At 46.5% G+C, this 22469-nt stretch overlaps 1 protein-coding gene across 1 annotated transcript in view; it reads left to right on the top strand.

The window, feature by feature from the left end:
- The first annotated feature begins 2660 nt into the window (after positions 1-2660).
- Positions 2661-22469, top strand: part of MTARC2 (mitochondrial amidoxime reducing component 2) — a 32430-nt gene continuing 12621 nt past the window's right edge. The window contains exons 1-4 of the mRNA XM_036831002.1: positions 2661-3288; positions 9438-9611; positions 16083-16245; positions 17232-17372. Coding sequence (XP_036686897.1) covers positions 3014-3288; positions 9438-9611; positions 16083-16245; positions 17232-17372 — 753 coding nt within the window. The 5' untranslated portion in view covers positions 2661-3013. The remainder of the gene's footprint in view (positions 3289-9437; positions 9612-16082; positions 16246-17231; positions 17373-22469) is intronic.

Genomic DNA, 22469 nt, shown 5'->3' with positions numbered 1-22469 from the left:
ATTAGCCCCTCATTTAACCACCTTTGGCATTATTCCTTCCCAGAGCAGCCAAAGTGACCTTCTAACACCCAAGTCTGATCACACCTCACTGCTGTTCTGAATCCTGAGGTGTCTCCACATTAAGATGAGACAGGTGCATCTGTGGTCTGGCCCCGCCCACCTGCCTTGCCTCAACTCCCCCTACCGCCTGCATACACAGGTACGTTCTAATAAAGCTGGATTGCTAGTGGCTGTCCAAACATGTCACATCCTCTTGTTCCTTCAGTCCACGTTGTGCGTGCACCTTTGGCCCAGCATCCCCTCCTCGGGCCCCTTCTCAAAGACTTTTTGTTCAAGTCTCAGCTCAAAAGCTCCTTCCTCTGAAGACACCACTGTCCTGAGATTTTCCTGCTTTTTCATCTCACTTGCACGGCACCTTGACCATGCCTGCCCTCCAACATTATCCTCCCAGTCAGTCTTCCAGGGGCTCTGTAAGCTCCTGAACAACAGGGAAGCTTCTTCTAAACATTAAATCCCCAGGGTCATTCTAGGGGGAATGATCAATAAATGTGTGTGGAAAGGAACAGATACTTAATCAACAAGATGTTTCTCCTGTCTGTTCCTCCTTACTGCCCGTGAGGAGGATGGGCTTATAAGGACCTCATGCTGATGGTAAACTCATGGGGTCTAGTGTCTGGGGAGGCGAAGGGGTCCAGGTGCAAGTTTAAATACACACCTCATTCACAACACTACACTTGAAAAAGAAGTCCAAGTCTTGGCCACTGAGTATGATGAGAATGTGTGCTCATTGAAGAGACAGAAGTCCACTGGCCTGGGATTTCAAACAGGGCCCGTTTGCAGGGAGATTGTGGCTTTCACTTTGCACAAGGAGCAGCGGAAGGGAGCTTGGCTCTGGCTTCCTGCCCTCCTCTGCTATCCTCCCAGCCTGGAGGACGGCCCTCTTCTCCAGAGGATGACCAATCAGGACTGTGGGACGTGGCCTGCTGGTTGTCTCCGTAAACTCTAGAACCGTGCCGCAGGTTAAGGGACAATCTTTGAAAAATAAACAAAATAAACAAATGACCTCAAACCTTAACTTCTCTAAGAAAATCCACCGTTTACCAAAGAGCTTGTGTGAATGGAGCTGGTAAGGAGAAACAAAGCTGAACTTTTAGTAACAACAGATTTTATGCAGTAACTAATGATGAACAGGGGAAAGAACTGCGCTCCCTCCCCGTGAATGCAGAGGTGACTGGGTTTTAAAGGGTGAATGAGGCGAGGTGGGGTTCAGGTGAAAACTGACAAGGGTGGGGCAGTGGACCTGGGGTCGGGCCAGGGGTACTGATTACAGTTCAAAGGCATGGCTCTCAGGTCCTTGAGAAAAACACTTCTGAGTTGTAGGAGGTTCATACACATCTGGAAGGGACAGAGGGAGGACTCACAATGGTAAACCCTTTTGAGTAAGTGCTCTAAGTGAGACAGGCTGGGACCTGGGACCCTTTGCTGCAGTGCTTGCACCTGGACAAACATCTCCTCCAGCGACAAAATACAAAGAAATTATAAGAGACTAAGAATAACTGCGTGCCTGTGCAATTGAGGCAAATTATGAACAAGATACAAAACGAGCAAAAACCCAGCAAAAGCAGGGGACCGCGCATGCCCCCTGCACACAGCACCACCAAGGGGGGTGGGCAGATGACCTAAGCCACGCCTCCAGCGCTACCCCAGGACCTGCTCCTACACTCACCCCACTCAGGGAGGAAGCAAGGGAACCTGTTACTTGTTTTTGCTCTCTGGTGCTGCAGCTCAAGTCTCAAGAAAGCCTTGCCCGAATTTCTTGCCTGGCCTCTTAATAAGTTTCTATCGATTAAGGAGGCCAAGAACAAAGGTCCGTAACGGAAGGAAAGGGGGTGAGAGGCCAGTCCTGGATGTTGGCTGGAACAGTGAAATCTCCCGGCAGCAGGGAGCTTTCTCAGGCAGGCATTTTAATGGGGAGCTAGGGTCATCCTTGGGACTTGGACTGATGCGGCAAGAAGCCATGCTCATATATGGAATCTAAAAAAAAAAAAAAAAAAATGGTACTGATGAACCTAGTGGCAGGGCAGGAATAAAGACGCAGACGTAGAGAATGGACTTGAGGACACGGGGTTGGGGAAGGGTAAGCTGGGGTGAAGTGAGAGTAGCATCGACATATATACACTACCAAATGTAAAATAGCTAGCTAGTGGGAAGCAGCCGCATAGCACAGGGAGATCAGCTCGGTGCTTTGTGACCACCTAGAGGGGTGGGATAGGGAGGGTGGGAGGGAGAAGCAAGAGGGAGGGGATATGGGGATATACAGGTATGCATGTGGCTGATCCACTTTGTTGTACAACAGAAACTAACACAGCATTGTGAAGCAATTATACGCCAATAAATATGTATTAAAAAAAAAAAGAAGCCACTCTCGAGTTTGTTCAGAGCGCATAAGTTTCCACGGAGCAGGTTATGGGCCGAAAGTTCTGCAGTTCTCAGAGCGATCTGCCGGTAGGAGTTCCTAAACATTTAAAATCACCCATTCTGCAATCTACCATCCACTTGCACTGTTCCCAGCGCTCCAATCACGCAGCAAAGTGGGCAGTACAGGGAGCGAAGGGGCAGTGGAGAGCCGGGTAGCGTGAGGGCGGGCGAGGAGTTACGCTGAGTCGCAGGGCCCCGGGAAGAGGGAGAAGGAAGGCGAAAGTGACCGTTCCAGAGAAAGTGGGCAGCCAGGCCTCTGGTGTGGGGCCTCCGGAACCGCCCCCAAGGGCACCTGAGCACCCCAGTTCGCTCTCGGCCTCGCTTCTCTCGGTTAGCGCCTGGCCCTTGGCGCCCAGTTAAGCGTCCCCTCCCTGCGCACAGCCAGTCCTTTCGGCGCGCGGAAAGGGTGTCAGGGCCGGTGCCTGGGCCAACTCTGGCTCCTCCCGCTCGCCTGCAGCCTTGAGCGCCCGGGCGCCCTCCCCACGCCAATCGCTGCCGAGTCCGCGCTCAGACCCGCGCCCGCGATCGCTGGGTCATGGGCGCCGCCGGCTCGTCCGCGCTGGCCCGCCTGGGCCTCCCCGCGCCGCAGCCCCGGCCCCGCTGGCTCGGGGTCGCCGCGCTGGGACTGGCCGCGGTGGCGCTGGGGGCCGTGGCCTGGCGTCGCGCGCGGCCCGGGCGGCGCCGGCGGCTGCAGCAGGTGGGCACCGTGGCAGAGCTCTGGATCTACCCCGTCAAGTCCTGCAAGGGGGTGTCGGTGAAGGCGGCTGAGTGCACGGCCCTGGGGCTGCGCAGCGGTCACTTGCGGGACAGGTAGGGCCGGGCGCGGCGACAGCGCAGGACCTGCTGGGGAGGGAGGGAGTGGGGCGGGGGAGCTGGGGCCTGTCCCAGGGTAGGAGAAGAGACGTTTGCCACGTGCGTGTGCTGGGCTGCTTGTTGGATCCTCTGCCTTTGATCCTGAAGCTGGAAAGGTGAAGTTCGTGTCTGGTGCAGATTTGGAAAGGTAGTGGAGGCAAGATGTTAGCGCAAGTTCCTGTGCCCGAAGACACAGTGAGGCCAAACAAACCGAAAGGTTGGAGTTTGGAGCAGAGAAAGGTTCATTGCAAGTCTGTGCAAGGAGACGGGTGGCTCAGACCCCCCAAGACCCAGAGCTCCCTGAAAGGTTTCGGCAAAGCATTTTTAAAAGCCAGGTGAGCGAGGGGGGTGTCACAGGGTATGTGATCAGCTCGTGCACAATTCTCCAACTGGCTGATGGTGAGGTAAGAGGACGGTGTCACAGGGGTTAACATCATCATTCCTTAGGCTCCAGGAGGCCTGGGGCTATGCGCTTCAGGTCATCAAGTAATTAACATCTTCCATATGATGGGGGGTTGTCACATCTGTAAAACCATTCAGGAAATGTGCATCAAATACTGTTATCTAGGTACTTCAGAGAGGAGCTAAAGCAGAGGGTATGGGGGAAGGGCCTGTCCTGGGAAGGCCTCAGAGAGTCCTGCTCTGTTACAAAGCCTCTGCCCCTCCCTGGAGGGGACACATGGACACAGAATGGTGCAGCTGGATATCCGGAAAGCACTCTTGACAGAGAAGGATGTTAAATCCTAAAAAGAGTGAACAAGGAAGAACAGAACCTCCTTCTTTGCTTCCTTAGGATGAAGATGCTTTCCTGTTTGGCTTGGATGGATTAGCTGTGGTCCTGTGTCTAGGGGGAGGGAGGTTTGCAAATTGGTCATTCAGGAAGCCTTCTAGACAGGCTGTTTGCTGTCCTGAGTTCACTCCAGGACACGTGTATTCTCTCTTCTCTGGACACTGCTGTCCTCTTAAAGAAATGTGGGCTCCCACGGCACTGAAAAACTTCAGCTTGTTGTAGAGAACTGTTGTGTGTGCAGACCATGTAACTCATGGGGCATTTTCCATCCCCTTTCACCTCAGATTTCTGATCCTGGAGAGTTTTTTAAGACTATAATTTCCTGAGATTCCCATCCCAGACCTACGGACTCAGAATCACCAAGAGTGAAGCAAACTCATGTGGGGATGTTTAAATCTCCCCAGGTGATTCTGATGCTATCAGGAGAGGGTTTTCTCTGTGACCACTAAGAATAAGAGCATTTTTCAAGCCTATTCAAGTGTGAAGGCTTCGAAAAGCCTTCTGACTGCTGGGAAGACCTCAGGCAGAGTGAAGAGGTAAATTCTCAGGATGCACACCCAGAGAAAATGGACTTGTGCTCCTTCCTTCCTCACGTGAAGGACTGAGGTTATTTCACAGAGAGATTCAGTTCTTATCTGTGTTTCCTCTTTTCATCAGAATAACTATTTCTTTCCCACTGCTCATTGCCACTACTTTGCTGTGACTCTTGCTTCCATGGAAAGAAAATATTTGTCCTTTGCTTTTCTGCTTCTGTGGGCATCTGAAAATAGATGGAACTGTATCAACTTTCCCTTGTTTTGAACAATAAATGCTTGGGATGGGGTGGTGTGGTATGGAGACTGGGATGAGGTGGGGAAAAACAATGGAATAAACTTTTATTCAATGGTTCATATGCAGCAGATGCTTAACTAAGTTCTTTCAACAGATGATGTAATTTAAGCCTCAAAACAATCCTGTGGGCTAGGTATTGTGTCCACTTTGCAAATAAGGTAACAGTATCAGAAAGAATGAGTATCTCACCCAGGATCACAAGACCATTATGTGCTGGAGGGATTTGAACTCAGATCTCTGAGTGCAGCACTCACGGCCCTCCTGTAAAACCAGCATGTGATTTACAAGGGCAAGGATTGTGCCGAGGATCAGGAGACCTCAGGCAAAGTCACTTAACCTCTCTGAGCCTCATTTTTCTTTTCATTTGCAAAAGAGGTTGAACTTGATGATCTCCAAGACCCTATCAAATCTAGATTTTATTTATTAAAGGATAACTGAAACTCGAAAGCAAGCTGGAAAGAACTCTGCTAAATGCTGTTATTCTCTCAACTTGAGAGTTCAATCACAAAACTACAAATAGTCTAGAATGCAGGAAAAGCCTGCCTTTATTTATTTCCAATTTGAATCTGTGTCTTTGGAACTGTTCTAAGAAGCCGAGAGCTTCCTCTCTAAGGGCTCTGTGCCTTAAATTTCTAGAGCGATTTTGCTCAAAGCCTTTAGCATATTTGTGCAAATGCTTGGCCTGAGAGCTCTGAGCTTTGAGCTCGTTTCAAGTCCATCCAGCAGAAGGCTAACACTGGCTGATTGGTACAGATGCTGGGAGGGCATGACTGCCCACCTTGACCTTGTAAACCCTCACTCTCCGCAGCAACCATGTATGACTTGCCCGTTGATAAACCCAGCCCTTCATTTCTTCTGCATAGACTATTACCTCTTGGAGACATGAGTCTGCTAAGTTTATTATCCCAAGTGTCATTCCCTCCTGCCCTTACCCTCCAGCTCTCTGTGGTAGGGCTCCTGTTTTCCCCCCTTTTCCAGCTCAGTCATTCCTACTTCCCAGGCCAGTTTGCCAGTTTAGAAATGAGACTTTCCAGCTGTCTTGGACTCTGCCTCCTGAACACGGCTGTTGGTTGTTCAGGGCATTGCTGTTCTTTTGGAGACTCTGAGCTCTGGTCTCTGCACTGCTCTTCAAGCCACATACTCATGTTTTCTGTGTAAAACGAAGGTGCTGGTTTTCAGGGTTGCAGACGAGAAAAAAATGGGTCGTGAAAAAATCCACACTCCAGACATACCCTTTCTTTCAGATCGGGCAGAACAAAGGTCATTATTCATTCCCTGGGCATCATTTGTGTGCAAGAGGTGAAAAATATCATCACCCCGGTTACAGGGTGATGGGGGTGGCTGGCTGGGGTATGTTGCCGATGGCACCTTTGCATCTTTTATTGTGGTCTTCGTCCTACCGCAGTGTTGGGCTGCTTGCAAGTTGCCACTTGCCCCTTCCATTGCAGGATAAGCACAGAACCTCTAGCCACCACTTCTGCTACGTCCCAGGGCTTAACCCCCAGGTGAGTATACAACAGGCAGGAGCTGGGGGCGTGACTTGAGAGCCAGAGTGAAGGGCTAAAGTTGGGGGATGGATGGCAGGTGAGAAGACTCAGCCCAGGGATGGGGCTGACTGTTGGAAATAATGGGCCATGGCGGGGGGCGACTCCTGTCTGGACATGTGTCTGGTCATGTGCAGCTCTCAGGGCGAGCCTTGTCTCAGAGGCAGACGGGCCATGTTGGAAGTTCAAGTGCAGGCTTTGGTGGAGTTCATCAGAACGGGGTCATCCAGGACTCTGCACCCAAGGATGAGGCTGGAAATAAGGAACAGGGCCCAGGCCTGAGGGAATAAGGCTGTAACAAAGTAGACAGGAAATCCCTGGTCACAGAACCCACCCTCACCCAGTAGGTGAACGGGCTAGAGAACCCTGGGAACCAAAGATCCCTAGAAAGAAAAAGGTGGCCTCCTCAGAGGGTCGGAGACCTACGACTGCCCAGCATCCTCAGCTCCTGGGAAGAGTAGCCACGGCGGTTCCTAAAATGCCTTTGCACTCTCACCATCCCGCCGCTGTACCCTCGCACCAACGCACACGCCAGTGAGCAGGGCTCAGGACCCAGCCCCTGTCTGCTGGCTTGGCTGCAGGGGAGGGCAGTTATCCAGAAGCTGGACAGGGATAGGTGTCTGACGGGGAGGTTCCAGAGGGCGGATTACCTGCCAGGGTCAGGGGATGGCTTAGACCTGGTTCCCTGCGCTGTGATGATAGCGGGTGTCCTCACCAGGTTATGGTGAGCATTCCATCTGACTCCAGTCATAGTTTGAAATGTCTCCCTCCTTCTGGAAGTGGCTGTCCTTTTTATCCTGCTCACATGTGGGAGGCCCCAGCGTTCAGTGGTGGCTCACTCATCAGAGCCCGCAGAGTTCCTCACCCACTGCACTCGCTCTGTCTAAAATAGTGATGTTGAAACTCATTTCCCCTAGGGGTGGCACATTTTTCTTTTTTAGTCATCAAATCATTTGTGCGGTGTCACCCCAAAGACATGCTCTACTATCGATAAGAGCATAGCCAACCTAACCAGGTCGGCCTCCCATTCCATTCTTCAGCTCACCCCACACCCCACTGTCCCCTTGGATGTGATACACAGCGTGTGAAAGCTGAGCCTAGAACGGGGGCGGAGGGAGGTGCTCTCTAGAAGGTGAATGGAGTTCCTATCTAACACGTGATTTGCATGAATTTTTTTCTTCTCCAGCTTTTTTTTTTTTTTTAAACACTATGGAGTTTTTTTTGTTTTGTTTTTTAAGTATTTGTTTATTTATTTATTTATGGCTGTGTTGGGTCTTCGTTTCTGTGCGAGGGCTTTCTCCAGTTGTGGCAAGCGGGGGCCACTCTTCATCGCGGTGCGCGGGCCTCTCACTATCGTGGCCCCTCCCGTTGCGGGGCACAGGCTCCAGACGCGCAGGCTCAGCAATTGTGGCTCACGGGCCCAGCCGCTCCGCGGCACGCGGGATCGTCCCAGGCCAGGGCTCGAACCCGTGTCCCCTGCGCTGGCAGGCAGATTCCCAACCACTGCACCACCAGGGAAGCCCCTCTTCTCCAGCTCTATTGAGATATAATTGACATATAACATTGTGTGAGTTTCAGGTGTACAATGTGATGATTTGATACACATATATATTGTGAAATGACTCCCATGATAAGGTTAGTGATCACATCCTTCACCTCGCGTAATTTCCGCTTTGTTGTTGTTGTTATGATGAGAGCATTTGAGACTTTTCTCTCTTAGCAACTTGCAAGTAGACCATACAGCAGCGGTTCCCAACCTTTTTGGCACCAGGGACCGGTTTCGTGGACGACAGTTTTTCCACTGACGGGGGTGGGGGTGGGGGTGGGGGATGGTTCGGGCGGTAATGCGGTCCACGGGGAGCGATGGGGAGTGATGGGAGCGATGGGAAGCAATGGGGAGCCGCAGGTGAAGCTTCACTCACTCGCCTGCCACTCACACCCTGCTGTGCAGCCTGGTTCCCAACAGGCCACAGACTAGTACCAGCCCACGGCCCGGGGGTTGGGGACCCCTGCCGTACAGTATTATTAACTATAGTTGCCATAATGTACACTACATCTCCGGAACTTTTTCCTCTTAGAACCTCTTTTTGCTCTTTGACCACCTTCACCCATTTCCTCCACCTCCAACTCCTGGCAACCACCAATCTACTCTCTGTTTCTAGCAGTTCCCCCCTTTTTATATTTCACTTACAAATGAGATCATACAGTATTTGTCTTTCTCTGTCTGACTTATTTCTCTTATTATAACGCCCTCAAGTTTCATCTGTGTTGTCACAAATTGCAGGATTTCCTTCTTTTTTACGGTTGAATGACATTCCATTGTATAGATATATTTTCTTTTTTTTTTAATGGAGGTAACATTGGCTTATAACATTATATAAGTTTTAATGTGTGTATGAAGAAGAAAGGCTGTTTAGGGGTTTCCCGATCAGGGCCCACATGCCCCAGCAACTTAAACCCAGCAGAGGCTGGATTGCAACCGCTGGAGTCACAAACATTCAAGACCTTTCTCTAGGGTTTCAGTCTGCTTGGGCCATTAGTCGGTCAACCCCATCTTGTTCCACAGCAAAAAGACCTGGAAGACATTCCGCTTCAACCAGAGACAGGCTCAGGGAAGTCTCTGACCAAAGCAAAGACCCAAAGTAAGCAAAGTAGTTGCCCCAGGAGTTGAGAAGGTCCCTACACCAGCCTCACCAGAAGGATTTTCAGGACTGGGGATTTTCATACATTAGCCAGATGTTCTTTCCCAGGGCTGTTTGTACCAAACAGCCAAAGAATTTTGGACCCCCAAAATTTGGCTAGACCTGGATACTGTCTGGAAAAAATTGTTGGGTCCTGAGTTGGGGCAGAGGGAGGGTTTTGATGAAATAGAAAGCTAGAGGGAGGCTATGGAGAGGGTGGTAGAAGATTTTCTGAGTGTGCCCTTGTTTGTTTCTTGGCAGGTTTTGGCTGGTGATTAAGGAAGATGGACACATGGTGACTGCCCGGCAGGAACCTCGCCTCGTGCTGGTCTCCACTACCTATGAGGATGATTGCCTTATCCTCAGGGCACCAGGCATGGACCAACTGGTTTTGCCGAGCAAACCACGTTCTTCAAACAAGATCCATGACTGCAGGTGCTCTGCTTGGGGGCCTCTGGGGATCTGTGACAACTGATTTCCCTTTAGGCTCCACCCTGTATTCTGCCTTGCTATGCTTTGCATGCTAGATGATGAGACTGGTAAAGGAAATATTTAAGAGAAGTCTAGTCTATGTTGGGATCAAGCCAGTGGTCAGGTATGAGTGGGTAAAGCAGAATATTGCATTAAGGATATTTAGATTTGCTTTCATCAGATATGGCAAGACATGCAGATACAGAAATGACTGTCATGAAGAAAGAAGTTTTTTATATTCACAGATCCCTAGAAACAGGAGGCTTATACCATGCAGGGCCACATGGGGAAATACCAGGTCGGTCAGGAGACAGAGAGGGTAGGGGAAAATGTGAGCACGAGTCTTTATTCTGATTTCTACAGGCTCTGGGAAAATTGGCTCTGGGGCAGAGGGGCTGTCCCTAGTTGTCTGGTACCTGGTCCTGGGTGATTAGAGCAGGGGACAGTGGCCAGAGTATAAAAGCACAACGGATGAGGTCGTTGGGGTGAGGGCTCTGGATTGGCTGGTTTGCCTATGAAAGCCTAGTGTTTTACTATCTCTAGGAATTGACTAGCCCTGGGAGGTGTAGTTCCTTCAGCATCACCAAGTCCCAAGATGTCAAAGCATCAAAAATATAAAAAGTAAAAAGTCATGATTAATACAAATATAGAGAGGATACAAAGGGCCAGTCTTTAGGGTTTGTCTCCTTTTATTCAAGTAGGATGGACTTCCTTTCAGAATTGCCAGGCAGGCAAGGGCATTAGTGGAGATGTTACCACCTGTATCTCCTGATTGGAGATTGTGTTCCACCTGATTGGAATTGTATTGAATTGAACTTGAGGCTCAATTAGAGAAAATTGAAATGAATTCATATATTTATTTATTTATTTCAACTGTGCCTGGTTCATCTCAGGCACTTAAATAAATGTTAGTGCTTACATAGTTGATATCATCTTTATTGCATAGAGCCTCCTTATCCATGAATGTGTTATCTTTCCCCACTTATTTATATTTTTTCCCCCATTTATTTATTTATTTATTTATTTGGCTGCATTGGGTCTTTGTTGCTGCGCGCGGGCTTTCTCTAGTTGCGGCGAGCGGGGGCTACTCTTTGTTGCGGTGCGCAGGCTTCTCATTGTGGTGGCTTCTCTTGTTGCGGAGCATGGCCTCTGGGTGTGCAGGCTTCAGTAGTTGTAGCACCCAGGTTCAGTAGTTGTGGCTCGCGGGCTCTAGAGCGCAGACTCAGTATTTGTGGTGCATGGGTTTAGTTGCTCCACGGCATGTGGGATCTTCCCAGACCAGGGATCGAACCTGTGTCCCCCACATTTGCAGTTGGATTCTTATCCACTGTGCCACCAGCGATGTCTCTATTTATATCTTTTTTTTTTAAATGACTAATTTACTGAATTGTAGGCTTTTCGTTTCTTTTTTTTTTTTTTTCAAGCTTTTTATTGAAACCGTTTTCAGCTTGTTAGGAAGAAACATCTTAGTTTCAGATAGAAGTGGCCCACACAGTTGCAAGTTTTTACCTTAAACTGTTTCAGACAGGAACTTTTAAATTTATTTAATTTATTTATTTTGGCTGTGTTAGGTCTTCATTGCTGTGCATGAGCTTTCTCTAATTGCAGCGAGTGGGGGCTACACTTTGTTGCAGTGCGTGGGCTGCTCATTGTGGTAGCTTCTCTTGTTGCGGAGCATGGGCTCTGGGTGCGTGGGCTTCAGTAGTTGTAGCACGCAGGTTCAGTAGTTGGGGCTTGCAGGCTCTAGAAAACAGGCTCAGTAGTTGTGGCGCACGGGCTTAGTTGCTCCGTGGCATGTGGGATCTTCCCGGACCAGGGATCGAACCCATGTCCCCTGCATTGGCAGGTGGATTCTTAACCACTGTGCCACCAGGGGAGCCCCTACCCACTTATTTATATCTTATTTTACTTCTTTAAAAAGTTTTATACCCAATCAAAAAATGGGCAGAAGACCTAAATAGACATTTCTCCAAAGAAAACATACAGATGGCCAACAGGCACATGAAAAGCTGCTCAACATCACTAATTATTAGAGAAATGCAAATCAAAACTACAATGAGGTATCACCTCACAGCCATAAGAATGGGCATCATCAGAAAATCTACAGACAACAAATGCTGGAGAGGGTGTGGAGAAAAGGGACACCTCTTGCACTGTTGGTGGGAATGTAAATTGCTAGAGCCACTATGGAGAACAGTATGGAGGTTCCTTAAAAAACTAACAATAGAACTACCATATGATCCAGCAATCCCACTACTGGGCATATACCCAGAGAAAACCAAAATTCAAAAAGACACAAGTACCCCAATGTTCATTGCAGCACTATTTACAATAGCCAGGACATGGAAGCAACCTAAGTGTCCATCAACAGATGAATGGATAAAGAAGATGTGGTACATATATACAATGGAATATTATTCAGCCATAAAAAGGAATGAAATTGGGTCATTTGTAGAGATGTGGATGGACCTAGAGAGTGTCATACAGAGTGAAGTAAGTCAGAAAGAGGAAAACAAATATCAAATATTAACATATATATGTGGAATATAGAAAAATGGTACCGATGAACCAGTTTGCAAGGCAGAAATAGAGACACAGATGTAGAGAACAAACGTATGGACACCAATGGGGAAAGCGGGGCAGGGTGGGGTGGTGGTGGGATGAATTGGGAGATTGGGATTGACATATAAACACTAATATGTATAAAATAGATAACTAATAAGAACCTGCTGTATAAAAAAATAAAATTAAATTAAAAAATTTAAAAAAAAGTTTTACAATTTTCTCTATAATAGAATTGCACATCTTTTGTTAGATTCAGTCCTAGACATCTTATCTTTTTGTTCCTATTTTAGATGACAATTAAAAAATTTTTTCTGTTTATGTTTGGTAGTATTTATTCTTTGATCATTGGTGGAAATTTCCAGTAAAACTGCCTGGATTTTCTTTATAAAAATCCATTCAACCTTTTATGTCTTCTTAAGTATTTTTAGTAAGTTATTTTGCTTTATGACTTAGTAGATTACTAACTAATGTTAGTTCTATTGTACTCACACATGGAGATTCAGTTTTTTTCTATGGGGTGTTGATGATAGAACATTTTGTATCAGAATGTGGAAGAAAGTAGACTTTGCATAAAATTCTGAGAGAACTTTTTTTTCTTTTTTGGCCACATCGCATGGCTTATGACATCTTAGTTCCCTGACCAGGGATTGAACCTGGGCCCACGGCAGTGAAAGTGCTGAGTCCTAACCACTGGACTGCCAGGGAATTCCCAAATTCTGAGAGAATTGAAGAAGGTGGAATGGCAAAGGGATAGATAGAGTCTGCTGCAGGGGTGGGAGGGAGGAAGGATTAGGGGAGGGATAAGTTTCAGGAGTGGGAAGGGACACTGGATAATCAGTTTTCCCTTGCCCCACTGGATGCTTTCTACTTTTCAAAGTGCCCACACTAAGCTTATCTGAGTGGATGGAAGCTGAGGGTAGAAGTGTGTGCACTTATACACAAGGGCTGTGGTGAAGGGGTTGAGGGAAGTGCTCAGCCCAGAAACAGATACTTAAGGAGCTGGTGAATGGTGGGATCAGATCTGTGTGAAACAGTAGACTGGTGGGTTGAGGAGAGTTTTAGGGGAAAGGCTGAAGGCTCTGAGAGAGAGGACCATGAGACGGCAGGGGGACCGAGGCCAACAGCAGCTCCAAGAAGGGGGTTTACAGAGAAGGAAAAGGCCAAGAAACATCAGAAAAACAGCACGGAGATTTGACAGTAGGTGAGCTAGGTTGTCAGAGAATGAGGCGTGTGTAGCAGTCAGACCAGGACTGTGGGCCTCGGGGAGCGCAGGGTTGATTCCTGAGCCTCTCTGGGATTCCCTCACATACATCACATACATCACATACATACCCTCACATACATCACATACATCACATACATACCCTCACATACATCACATACATACCCTCACATACATCACATACATCACATACATCACATACATACCCTCACATACATCACATACATCACATACATCACATACATACCCTCACATACATCACATACATCACATACATACCCTCACATACATCACATACATCACATACATACCCTCACATACATCACATACATCACATACATACCCTCACATACATCACATACATACCCTCACATACATCACCCCAGGAGCCTTCAAGCTGGGAGAAGCACTCACACAGAGAGGTGCAAACGCTTCCTGTGTTACCTGAGGGCAGGTAAGGGAATCAATTTCCAGATCCTCAAATCCCATAGGTTCTCCCTCCAACAGTGATCTTAGCTGCAGGGGGCAAGTTCTCTTCTCCACCTCCCCTTTGTACAGATGAAAGGCTTGCCCACCCCATGTCTTAGTAGGGAGCACTGCTCTGGGAGGGGAAAACCTATGGGGCCCAAACAATAAAATATACTGGTGTTGATAAAGGAGAGTGTCTCCAGTGATGGGGTAAAGTCATTCTACAAGACAGTGGTAAAGTCATTCTACAAAGTGGGGTAAAGTCATTCTACAAGACAGCGGTTCAAGGAGCCTCTAATCAAATTTGCTGATAAATTATTAAAAAACACTTTTTGATGAATGATTATTAAGTGCCAAAGATCACAGAAAGGTTCAAAGGATGAGTGAAATTATTATAACTCAACTTCTTCCATTCCATCTATTAACACAGTGGATCCTTAGAGTTCTCATTATAAGGAAATAAAACTTAAAAAAAAATGAGATGATGACTGCTAACTGAACTTGTAATCATTTCACAGTATATGGAAGTCAAGGCGTTACGCTTTACACCCCAAACTTACGTATGTCAATTATGTCTCAATAAAACTGGGGAAAAAGTTAAAAATAATTTTTAAAATGTGGACCATAAAAGAAACCCTTAATCATTTATTTTTAAAAATAGATTGTTTTTAAAAATAGATATCAAAGTAGCCTGGCATTTGGATTCCATTGCATGCTTTTAAAAGCATAATTTTATTTTATTTAATATAATTTATGTATATTTATAATATTAAGACATTGTATATAAATTATGATATAATCTTATTTTAAATGTTAATATTTATAATTCAATGGAAATTTAATCTTTCATAACAAATTAAACTTATAAAAAACATGGACAGACCTAGAGAATATCATACTAAGTGAAGTAAGTCAGACAGAAAGACAAATATTATATGCTAACACGTATGTGTGAAATCTAAAAAATAATACAAAGGAATCTATATACAAAACAGAAACAGATTCACAGACATAGAAAACAAACATTGTTACCAAAGGGGAAAGTGAGGGGGAGAGGGAAAAATTAGGAGCGTGGGATTAATAGATACAAACTACGGTATGTAAAATCGATAAGCGACAAGGATTTACTGTACAGCACAGGGAACTATATTCAGTATCTTGTATAGGGACTTCCCTTGTGGTCCAGTGGTAAAGAATCCGCCTTACAATGCAGGGGACTCGGGTTCGATCCCTGGTCAGGGAACTAAGATCCCACAGGCCACAGGGCAACTAAGCCCACGTGCCACATCTACTGAGCTCATGCGTGCTGGCGCCTGCGTGCCACAACTAGAGAGTAGCGCGCACCACAACGCAACTAAGACCTGACTCAGCCAAAAATAAAAAAATAAATTAAATAAATAAATAAATAATAAATCTTAAAAAAAAATTTTGTATAAACTAGAATGGAAAATAGTCTGAAAAAGTATATATAAAATGGAATCACTTGCTGTACATCTGAAACTAACACAATATTGTCAATCAACTATATTTCAACTTAAAAAAAAGAAAAAAGTTGACATGCCAACTTGCAATTCTGTGAGGGGTACATAGCTTTTATCTTTTGGGGGCACTCAAGCAAAAAATCCTTGAAGACCATTTTGTTATCTGGTGGAATCTGTGTCCACCGTGTGAGGCAGGTGGTATATTATTATCTCCAATTTACAACTGGAGGCAGAAGGTCAGAGGAGTTTAATGATTTGCTAAAAGTCACAGACTAGAGATGGCAGAGTTCCAGTTTTAACCGGGTCTTGTCAGACTCCAAGCTCAGGGTGCCTTTACCACACCACTGTTCTTCTCCCCTTCTGAAAGTATCCTAAATCCTTGCTACTCAAAGTGTGGTCCGTGGACCAGCAGCCTAGGCATCCTGAAGCTTGTTAGGAATGCAGAACCTCAGGCTCCAGCCCAACCTCCTGAACCAGAATCTGCATTTCAACGAGATCTGTGTGAGTTACAAGCCTATTAGGGTTTGACAAGCTCTTCCCTGCTCCCTCCCCCTTTGTTTCTGCCCAGCTTTGGCCCACAGACCACTTACTGGTCTTCTGGGAGAGTCAGGTCCCAGCAGCACAGCTGTTCCCTCTTGACGCCATCACTCAGTGTGTTGATGAAGAAAGTAACCCCACTGCTCTCTGTGACCCTTCCAGGGTGTTTGGTCTTGACATCCAGGGCAGGGATTGTGGTAACGAGGCTGCTCAGTGGTTCACCAACTTCCTGAAAACAGAAGCTTTCAGGCTGGTTCAGTTTGAAAAGAACATGAAGGGAAGACCATCGAGCAAAATTTTCCCTTCTGTTGTCCAGAATTACCAGGTGAGCTTGCAGAGAGCTGCCCTTCACTTCTGGCTTCCTTCTGGGCCCACAAAGAGCCTCTCTTGGGGCCTCAGTTAGGAAAGTGCAGTGATGGTCCAGGGGAGTGGTACTGAGCGTGATCCCTGGGCAGGTGTCAGGGATGGAGAGGGAAGTGGGTGAGAGCCTGGTGGGCTCTCCAGGATACGTGGAGGATGGAATATGGGAGGAGCTGTGGAGAGAGAAGTCAGGGGTGACTCCCGGGCAGATGGGGACTCAGGAGAGGATGGGCTGGGAGGCAAAAGTGAAGTTTGATTGGGACTAAATTCAGGTTTCCTAAAAGCACAGAAGCAGACTTTCTCCAAGTCCTCCCTTCGCAGCCAGTGGGGTGTGGTTGTTTCCAGGGCCGAGAAGTCACCTCCTCCTGTGTCAGCTACAGCCCCCAAACCAAAGCCTTTCATTCTGCCGTGAGATGAGATTCAAAATGCACCTCGGGGAGTCTCTCCTCATGATCCCTGGACGAAAATTTCCTTGAATGCAGGGGTTTTTATCTGCTGTGTTCAGTGCTATTTCCCCACCTAGAACAGTGCCTAATATACAGTTGGTGCTTAATAAATGCATGTGAGTGCACGGTGTTGATGAAGGAAATCATGGCTAGAGTACAGCTGATTGGCAGGAGACCCTTGCCCTGTCCGGTGGTGTTGGTGATGTGGCAAGGGGCTCACTGCTGGGCGCCTGGGGGAAGAACAAGAGATGTGGCTGGAGGGTAACATTGGACCTGAGTCTGGCTGCTGCCTTCGGTGTGTGGCTGGGGAGCCCCACCTGCGTCCAGGGTGGGCAGGAACCCTGACCTGGCCGTTTCCAAGCCCTCAGGGTCACCTATCCTTCCTGAACACCGCTCTCCCCTTCTGCGCTCAGGTGGTTTTGCTTCTGGGTTTTGCTCAGTTGTGCAGTTGGTCTGAGCCATTCCACGGGCAGCGAGGCATGATGGTGCTGTGTCCTTGGCACAGGTGGCCTACCCGGACTGCGGCCCCATTATGATCCTCTCAGAAGCCTCTCTGGAAGATCTGAATACCAGGCTGGAGAAGAAAGTGAAAATGGACAATTTCAGGCCAAATATCGTGGTGGCAGGCAGCAATGCTTTTGAGGAGGTAAGCGGCTTGCTGCTTTTATGCTTGATGCCCAGATGTGCTCCTTAGGCAGTGCCAAGTCAGACCCTCCGAGGCTGGCAGCTGGGGAGGCTCTCCTCCTCCAAGGATCACCTTCGCCTTGTGTGGAGTTGTTCACTTATTACTGCTGTCATCACCTCCCTGGCCTCAGGGGGGCTGCTGTTCACTCTCTTCAGTGCTCAGGCCCCAAAGCAAGCAACGGCAACTCCACACTGGAGCAAGTCTGGGACAAGGCTAGAATGTCTAATCATAGCTCAGAGATAACTAATGGGAAAAAAAAAAGATGAAGAGAACAGCCATCTCTCCCTTTCCTGTAGCATCCAGAGGTGCTCAAAGATTTGAGGCTTCTGGAAGCCCCAGACCCCAAAGTGGAGGCCAGGAGGATATAGGAGACCTGCCTGTGAGCCAGGACCTGGGGACATTCCATGCTTGGCCTGATTTCTCTCCCAGAGGACCCATATACTCCCCTAAGTAGTTGAAACTAGAAATTTCCACCCTCCAAAGACTCAGCCCCTTGTAGCCGTGAAAGGACAGCCACATCAGAAGCCAGTTGTAACCTGCGATCTGTACAAGAACTACATATAGCTGGGTGTTGCTCTGTAATAAGAAGGACCAGGAATCATATTAAACATTGGGAGTCAGCTCAACTTTGTAAGCACTGGAAATAACAACAAATACCACTTGCTGGGTGTTTACTGGGTGTCAGGCACAGAACCAATGAACGGCTTCATGCAAATTACTTAATTCGATCCTTAGGATCAAAGCCTACAGTCTGTGAAGTCTGTACTATTTTCTCCTTTTTAATAAGGAAACAGAAGCTTGCAGGTGTTACACAGCTTGTCAGGCGTGGAAGTGGTGGCTTTGGATTAGAACCCAAGACTTGCAACTCCAGCTTCTGAGGAGCGGAGGTCATGGTTCCAGTCTAGAGATTCCAAGTAGTTAACTCTGAGGGGAGAGGCTCTTGAATACCTTATCAATTCTTTGCTCCCTTGGGTGACCACACTTTTTTTTTGTGTGAGTGAAATGTGCCCCTATGTGCTGGTAAAGGTTGCCTTTTAGGGTAAACCTTTGCATAGAGGCTAGTATAAATCCGTGCACATGGAGGTACTTCATATTACTTGATAATGAAAAAAATAGCAATGTATACAGAAGTTGTCTACTTGTTGATATTATCCTGTTGTTTGTTATCTAATTTCTTTAATTTCTCTCTACATTTAAAAAAAATGTTTCTTAATTGATCATCTATCATGGGCCAGGCACTGTGGTCCATAATAAGGGCCCTGGATATAGAGATAAAAAGATACAGATCCTGCCCTTCAGAATTTCCCAACAGGAGAAGAATGGCCAGGAGGCAATGACAGCCCAGCGTGAGGAGTACTTTAATGCACATGCTTAGCAGGTGCCAAGGATGCTTAGAAGTAGGGATGCCTAAATCTGCCTGGAGAAGGGGGGTGTGGGGTCAGAGAGGGGTCAAATCAAGCTACCCAGAAGCCATGCTGTGTAGTTGTGTGTGCTGACGAGGGGGAGTGAGGGTCATGGTGGGTAAAGGAGGCCACCAGTTGGGAGGCCTAAAAGCACGACAGGCCATTACATTAAGGGTGCCTGGGAGCATTTCAGAATCATAGGGACACTGGGGGTAAAGGAGAAGTGGCAGAAGGAGGGTGGACCTGGAGCTGCCTGAAGGCCAGTGTGCCGGGGAGTTTGGATTTTATACTGTGGTAATGACTTTGAATGAGGAACTAATTATTGTTTGCATTCATCCAAGAAATATTGCCGAATTGCATGGTATTATGATTTGCACGGTATGACTCTGGCCACTCTCTAGAAAGTGCATGGAAAGTTAGGGAAACTGAGGCAGAAATATCAGTGCCATGCTTCATCCCCAGAGGGAGATTAGCAGGACTTACCTGAAATCTGCATCAGAATCGTGATATGCCTGTGACTGTGTCGGCAGCACCATCCCAGGTGAATCTTGGGCAAACAGTGCCTGAGGAAGCGTTGATTTAGGAGAGGTGAGGGGGCAAGGGTTATGGAGGGGGTGGGAGAAAAAGGGGTGCTGACATTCTCGGACCATCAGCTCCTTGAGGGAAGAGACTTGATTTCTCCCCAGGAATAATCTATATTTGGTGTGACCTGAAGTGGATAAAATTTGAGGGTGCTCTTTAAGAAAAGAAAATATCAAAACCAAAATTAAGTGCAGGGTCTCGAAAGGGTCTGGGGCTTGAGGCTCAAGCCTCATTAGCGAAATTCCCAGTAAACCCACCTATTTCTCCCCTGTTCTCCTTTCCCATGCTGATGAACAGAGGGTACAGAAGTATGGACTCAACATTAGACACTTGTTAAACACCGAATGAAATTAGACTCAGTGTTAATAATGCAAGTTACTAAAGACTGATTAGAAATTAGTCCAGGAAGCAAAAATTCTTGCACAGGGCTCCTGTAACTGGCCCATTCTTTTCTGAGAAACCTTCTTTTAGGGAATACAATTTTTCTTGATTTGTCTCCCCTGAAGATAATAATTTTAGTTTAAGATCTTGAACCAGAGGAATAAGAAGAAAAGATAATCCCATTCCTGGCTAAAGAATTTTTGCTTTTCTGTAACTTGTCAACTAAGAATTTTTGCTCACCTCTAACTTGTTAAACTGAACCTAAGGCTGATGTAAACCTAACCGTATTCTCTTAGGCAATTTGAGCGGGTGGAGTCTTTTTTTTTTTTTAATGTTAAGTGACCTTGTTCTCCCAAGTCCGTTTGTTTAGTCCCGCATTGTGATGGATGGGCTTACAGAAATAGTGCATAAGGTAGAATACTCTTATTTGAATAGAAGAGTCCTCTGGAAATGCACATTAAAAACACTTTACTATAAAATGATGCTAATGTTGCTGATTTATTCTCCCTTAACTTAAGAAGACAAAGCGTTAAGGGCCTGATGAGTTAACCTGTCTACCTGGCACCATCACACAACTATAACCCTTCCAATTAGTGGGATTCTGTTAAATATTAATGTAAAATGATAATGCAGGTAAATATTTCATAGACCAACTAATAATAAAAAATATAGCAAACCTAAGCATGGTACAAAAATTCAGGCCATTATCTATTGCAGAATCATAGAGTGATAAGAGGATGCATTGTGCAACATTTACTCTTTGTGACCCAAAGCACTTTGTACTTTTACCGTGTAACTCAGAATAGTAAGCAGATTTTAAAAAGCGGCTTCCTTTGGTCCAGTGTAGTGTGTTTGAATTCTGGGAACGTAGAGCAATCAAGTTTGAAAGTAATAAGATTGACCAATGCTTCTTATCTCTAGTTGACCATTTCCCATATACACCCTGCCCTCACACGTGTAGCCTCCCCCATTATCAACATCACTCACTAGAGAGATACATTTTTTTTTTTTTTTACCAAGGATGGACCTATACTGACATCATAATCACCCAAAGTCCAAAGTTGACCTTAGGGTTTACTGTCGGTGTTGTACGCATGTGGTGGTCTGCAGGGGCTCCCCTCATCCCTTTATGGCATGCCTTTCAAGTAAGGGGTCCCTGTTCTCATCTGGGGAGCTTTTCTGACATCCCCACTTTGATAGGAGCCTCAAGCAAGGACCTCAGGTAAATTAGTCCTGATTTAGAAAAGCTAACATGATGAGCACATGGGAGACAGGAGTCCTGGGTGGAGGGAGCAGTAATACAGTCACATTCCTGAAGAATTTGCCAACGGAGCTAGTGGCTTTACTTAAGGAGATCTCCTTATACATTTGCTTTTTTTGTTTCCATCTCAGTAACTCGAAATATTTGCCACAGAGACTTTTAGGGGCCGAGAAAGAGAGAACAGAAGCATGTGAAGCCAAACCCTAGAGAACTTCGGCCCCTCTCATATCAAGGACAAACTGGAGGACGCTTCTCGGGGCTTCTGTACAGCCTCACAGAGCCCTTTCCATCACTGCATCCACACAGTAAATGAAACACCCCTGAAAGCCCGCAGCAGGAAGACAAGTGGACTTAGAGTGGGAGGGGATGCGTAGAGATCAGCTTGGGCTGTGGTTCCCACACTGGAACAATCCCCATCCCGGGTCCCAGCTGCAGTCTGGGCAGAGGAGCTTTGTAAAGCCCCCTGGTGACTCTGGCTTGAGCCAGGGCAGAGACCCTCTGGCCTGGGGTTTTCCTTGGGAGCAAGATGCTAATCAGCAGGAGCTGCACGTGGCTGGAGACCAGGAGGGCCACGTGGTCCTTCTGTCTCTGTGAGCTTGACCTTAACCTGCTTGAGCATCATTTTCTGATCTTAAAGTGGACAAGTTTTACTAAAGGATTTTAAAGGTTCTTTGCAGCCCTAGAGTTGTACAATTCCTGTTGCCTTTTTCTTCTCTCTGTTAATGTGTGAGTGTGAGTGTGTGTGTGTGTGTGTGTGTGTGTGTGTGGTCAAAAAGGTACCTTACCACAAAGGTCTCTCAGACCCCCTCTCTGACATGACCTCTTTTGTTGGCTTTTTTTTATTGAAGTATAATTGATTTACACTGTTGTGTTAGTTTCTGGTGTACAGCAAAGTGATTCAGTTATACACACATATATGTATATATATATTCTTTTTCATGTTCTTTTCCATTATAGTTTATTATAAGATATTGAATATAGTCCCCTGTGCTCTACAGTAGGACCTTGTTGTTTATCTATTTTATACATAGTGGTGTGTATCTGTTAATCCCAAATTCCTAATTTATCCCTTCCTCCCTTTCCCCTTTGGTAATCATAAGTTTGTTTTCTATGTCTGTGAGTTTATTTCTGTTTTGTAAATAAGTCCATTTGTATCATATTTTAGATTCCACATTTAAGTGATATCATATGATATTTGTCTTTCTCTGTCTGACTTACTTCACTTAAGTATGATAATCTCTAGGTCCATGCATGTTGTTGCAAATGGCATTATTTCATTTGTTTTCATGGCTGAGTAATATTCCATTGCATATATGTATCACATCTTCTTTATCCATTCATCTGTCAATGGACACTTAGGTTGCTTCCATGTCTTGGCTACTGTGAATAGTGTTGCAATGAACATTGGGGTACATGAATCTTTTCTAATTA

Source organism: Balaenoptera musculus, chromosome 1, assembly GCF_009873245.2.
Source record: "Balaenoptera musculus isolate JJ_BM4_2016_0621 chromosome 1, mBalMus1.pri.v3, whole genome shotgun sequence".
In the NCBI taxonomy this organism is placed as follows: domain Eukaryota; kingdom Metazoa; phylum Chordata; class Mammalia; order Artiodactyla; family Balaenopteridae; genus Balaenoptera; species Balaenoptera musculus.
Note: the sequence above shows the minus strand (reverse complement) of the source record. Positions and strands in the feature narration are given on the sequence as shown.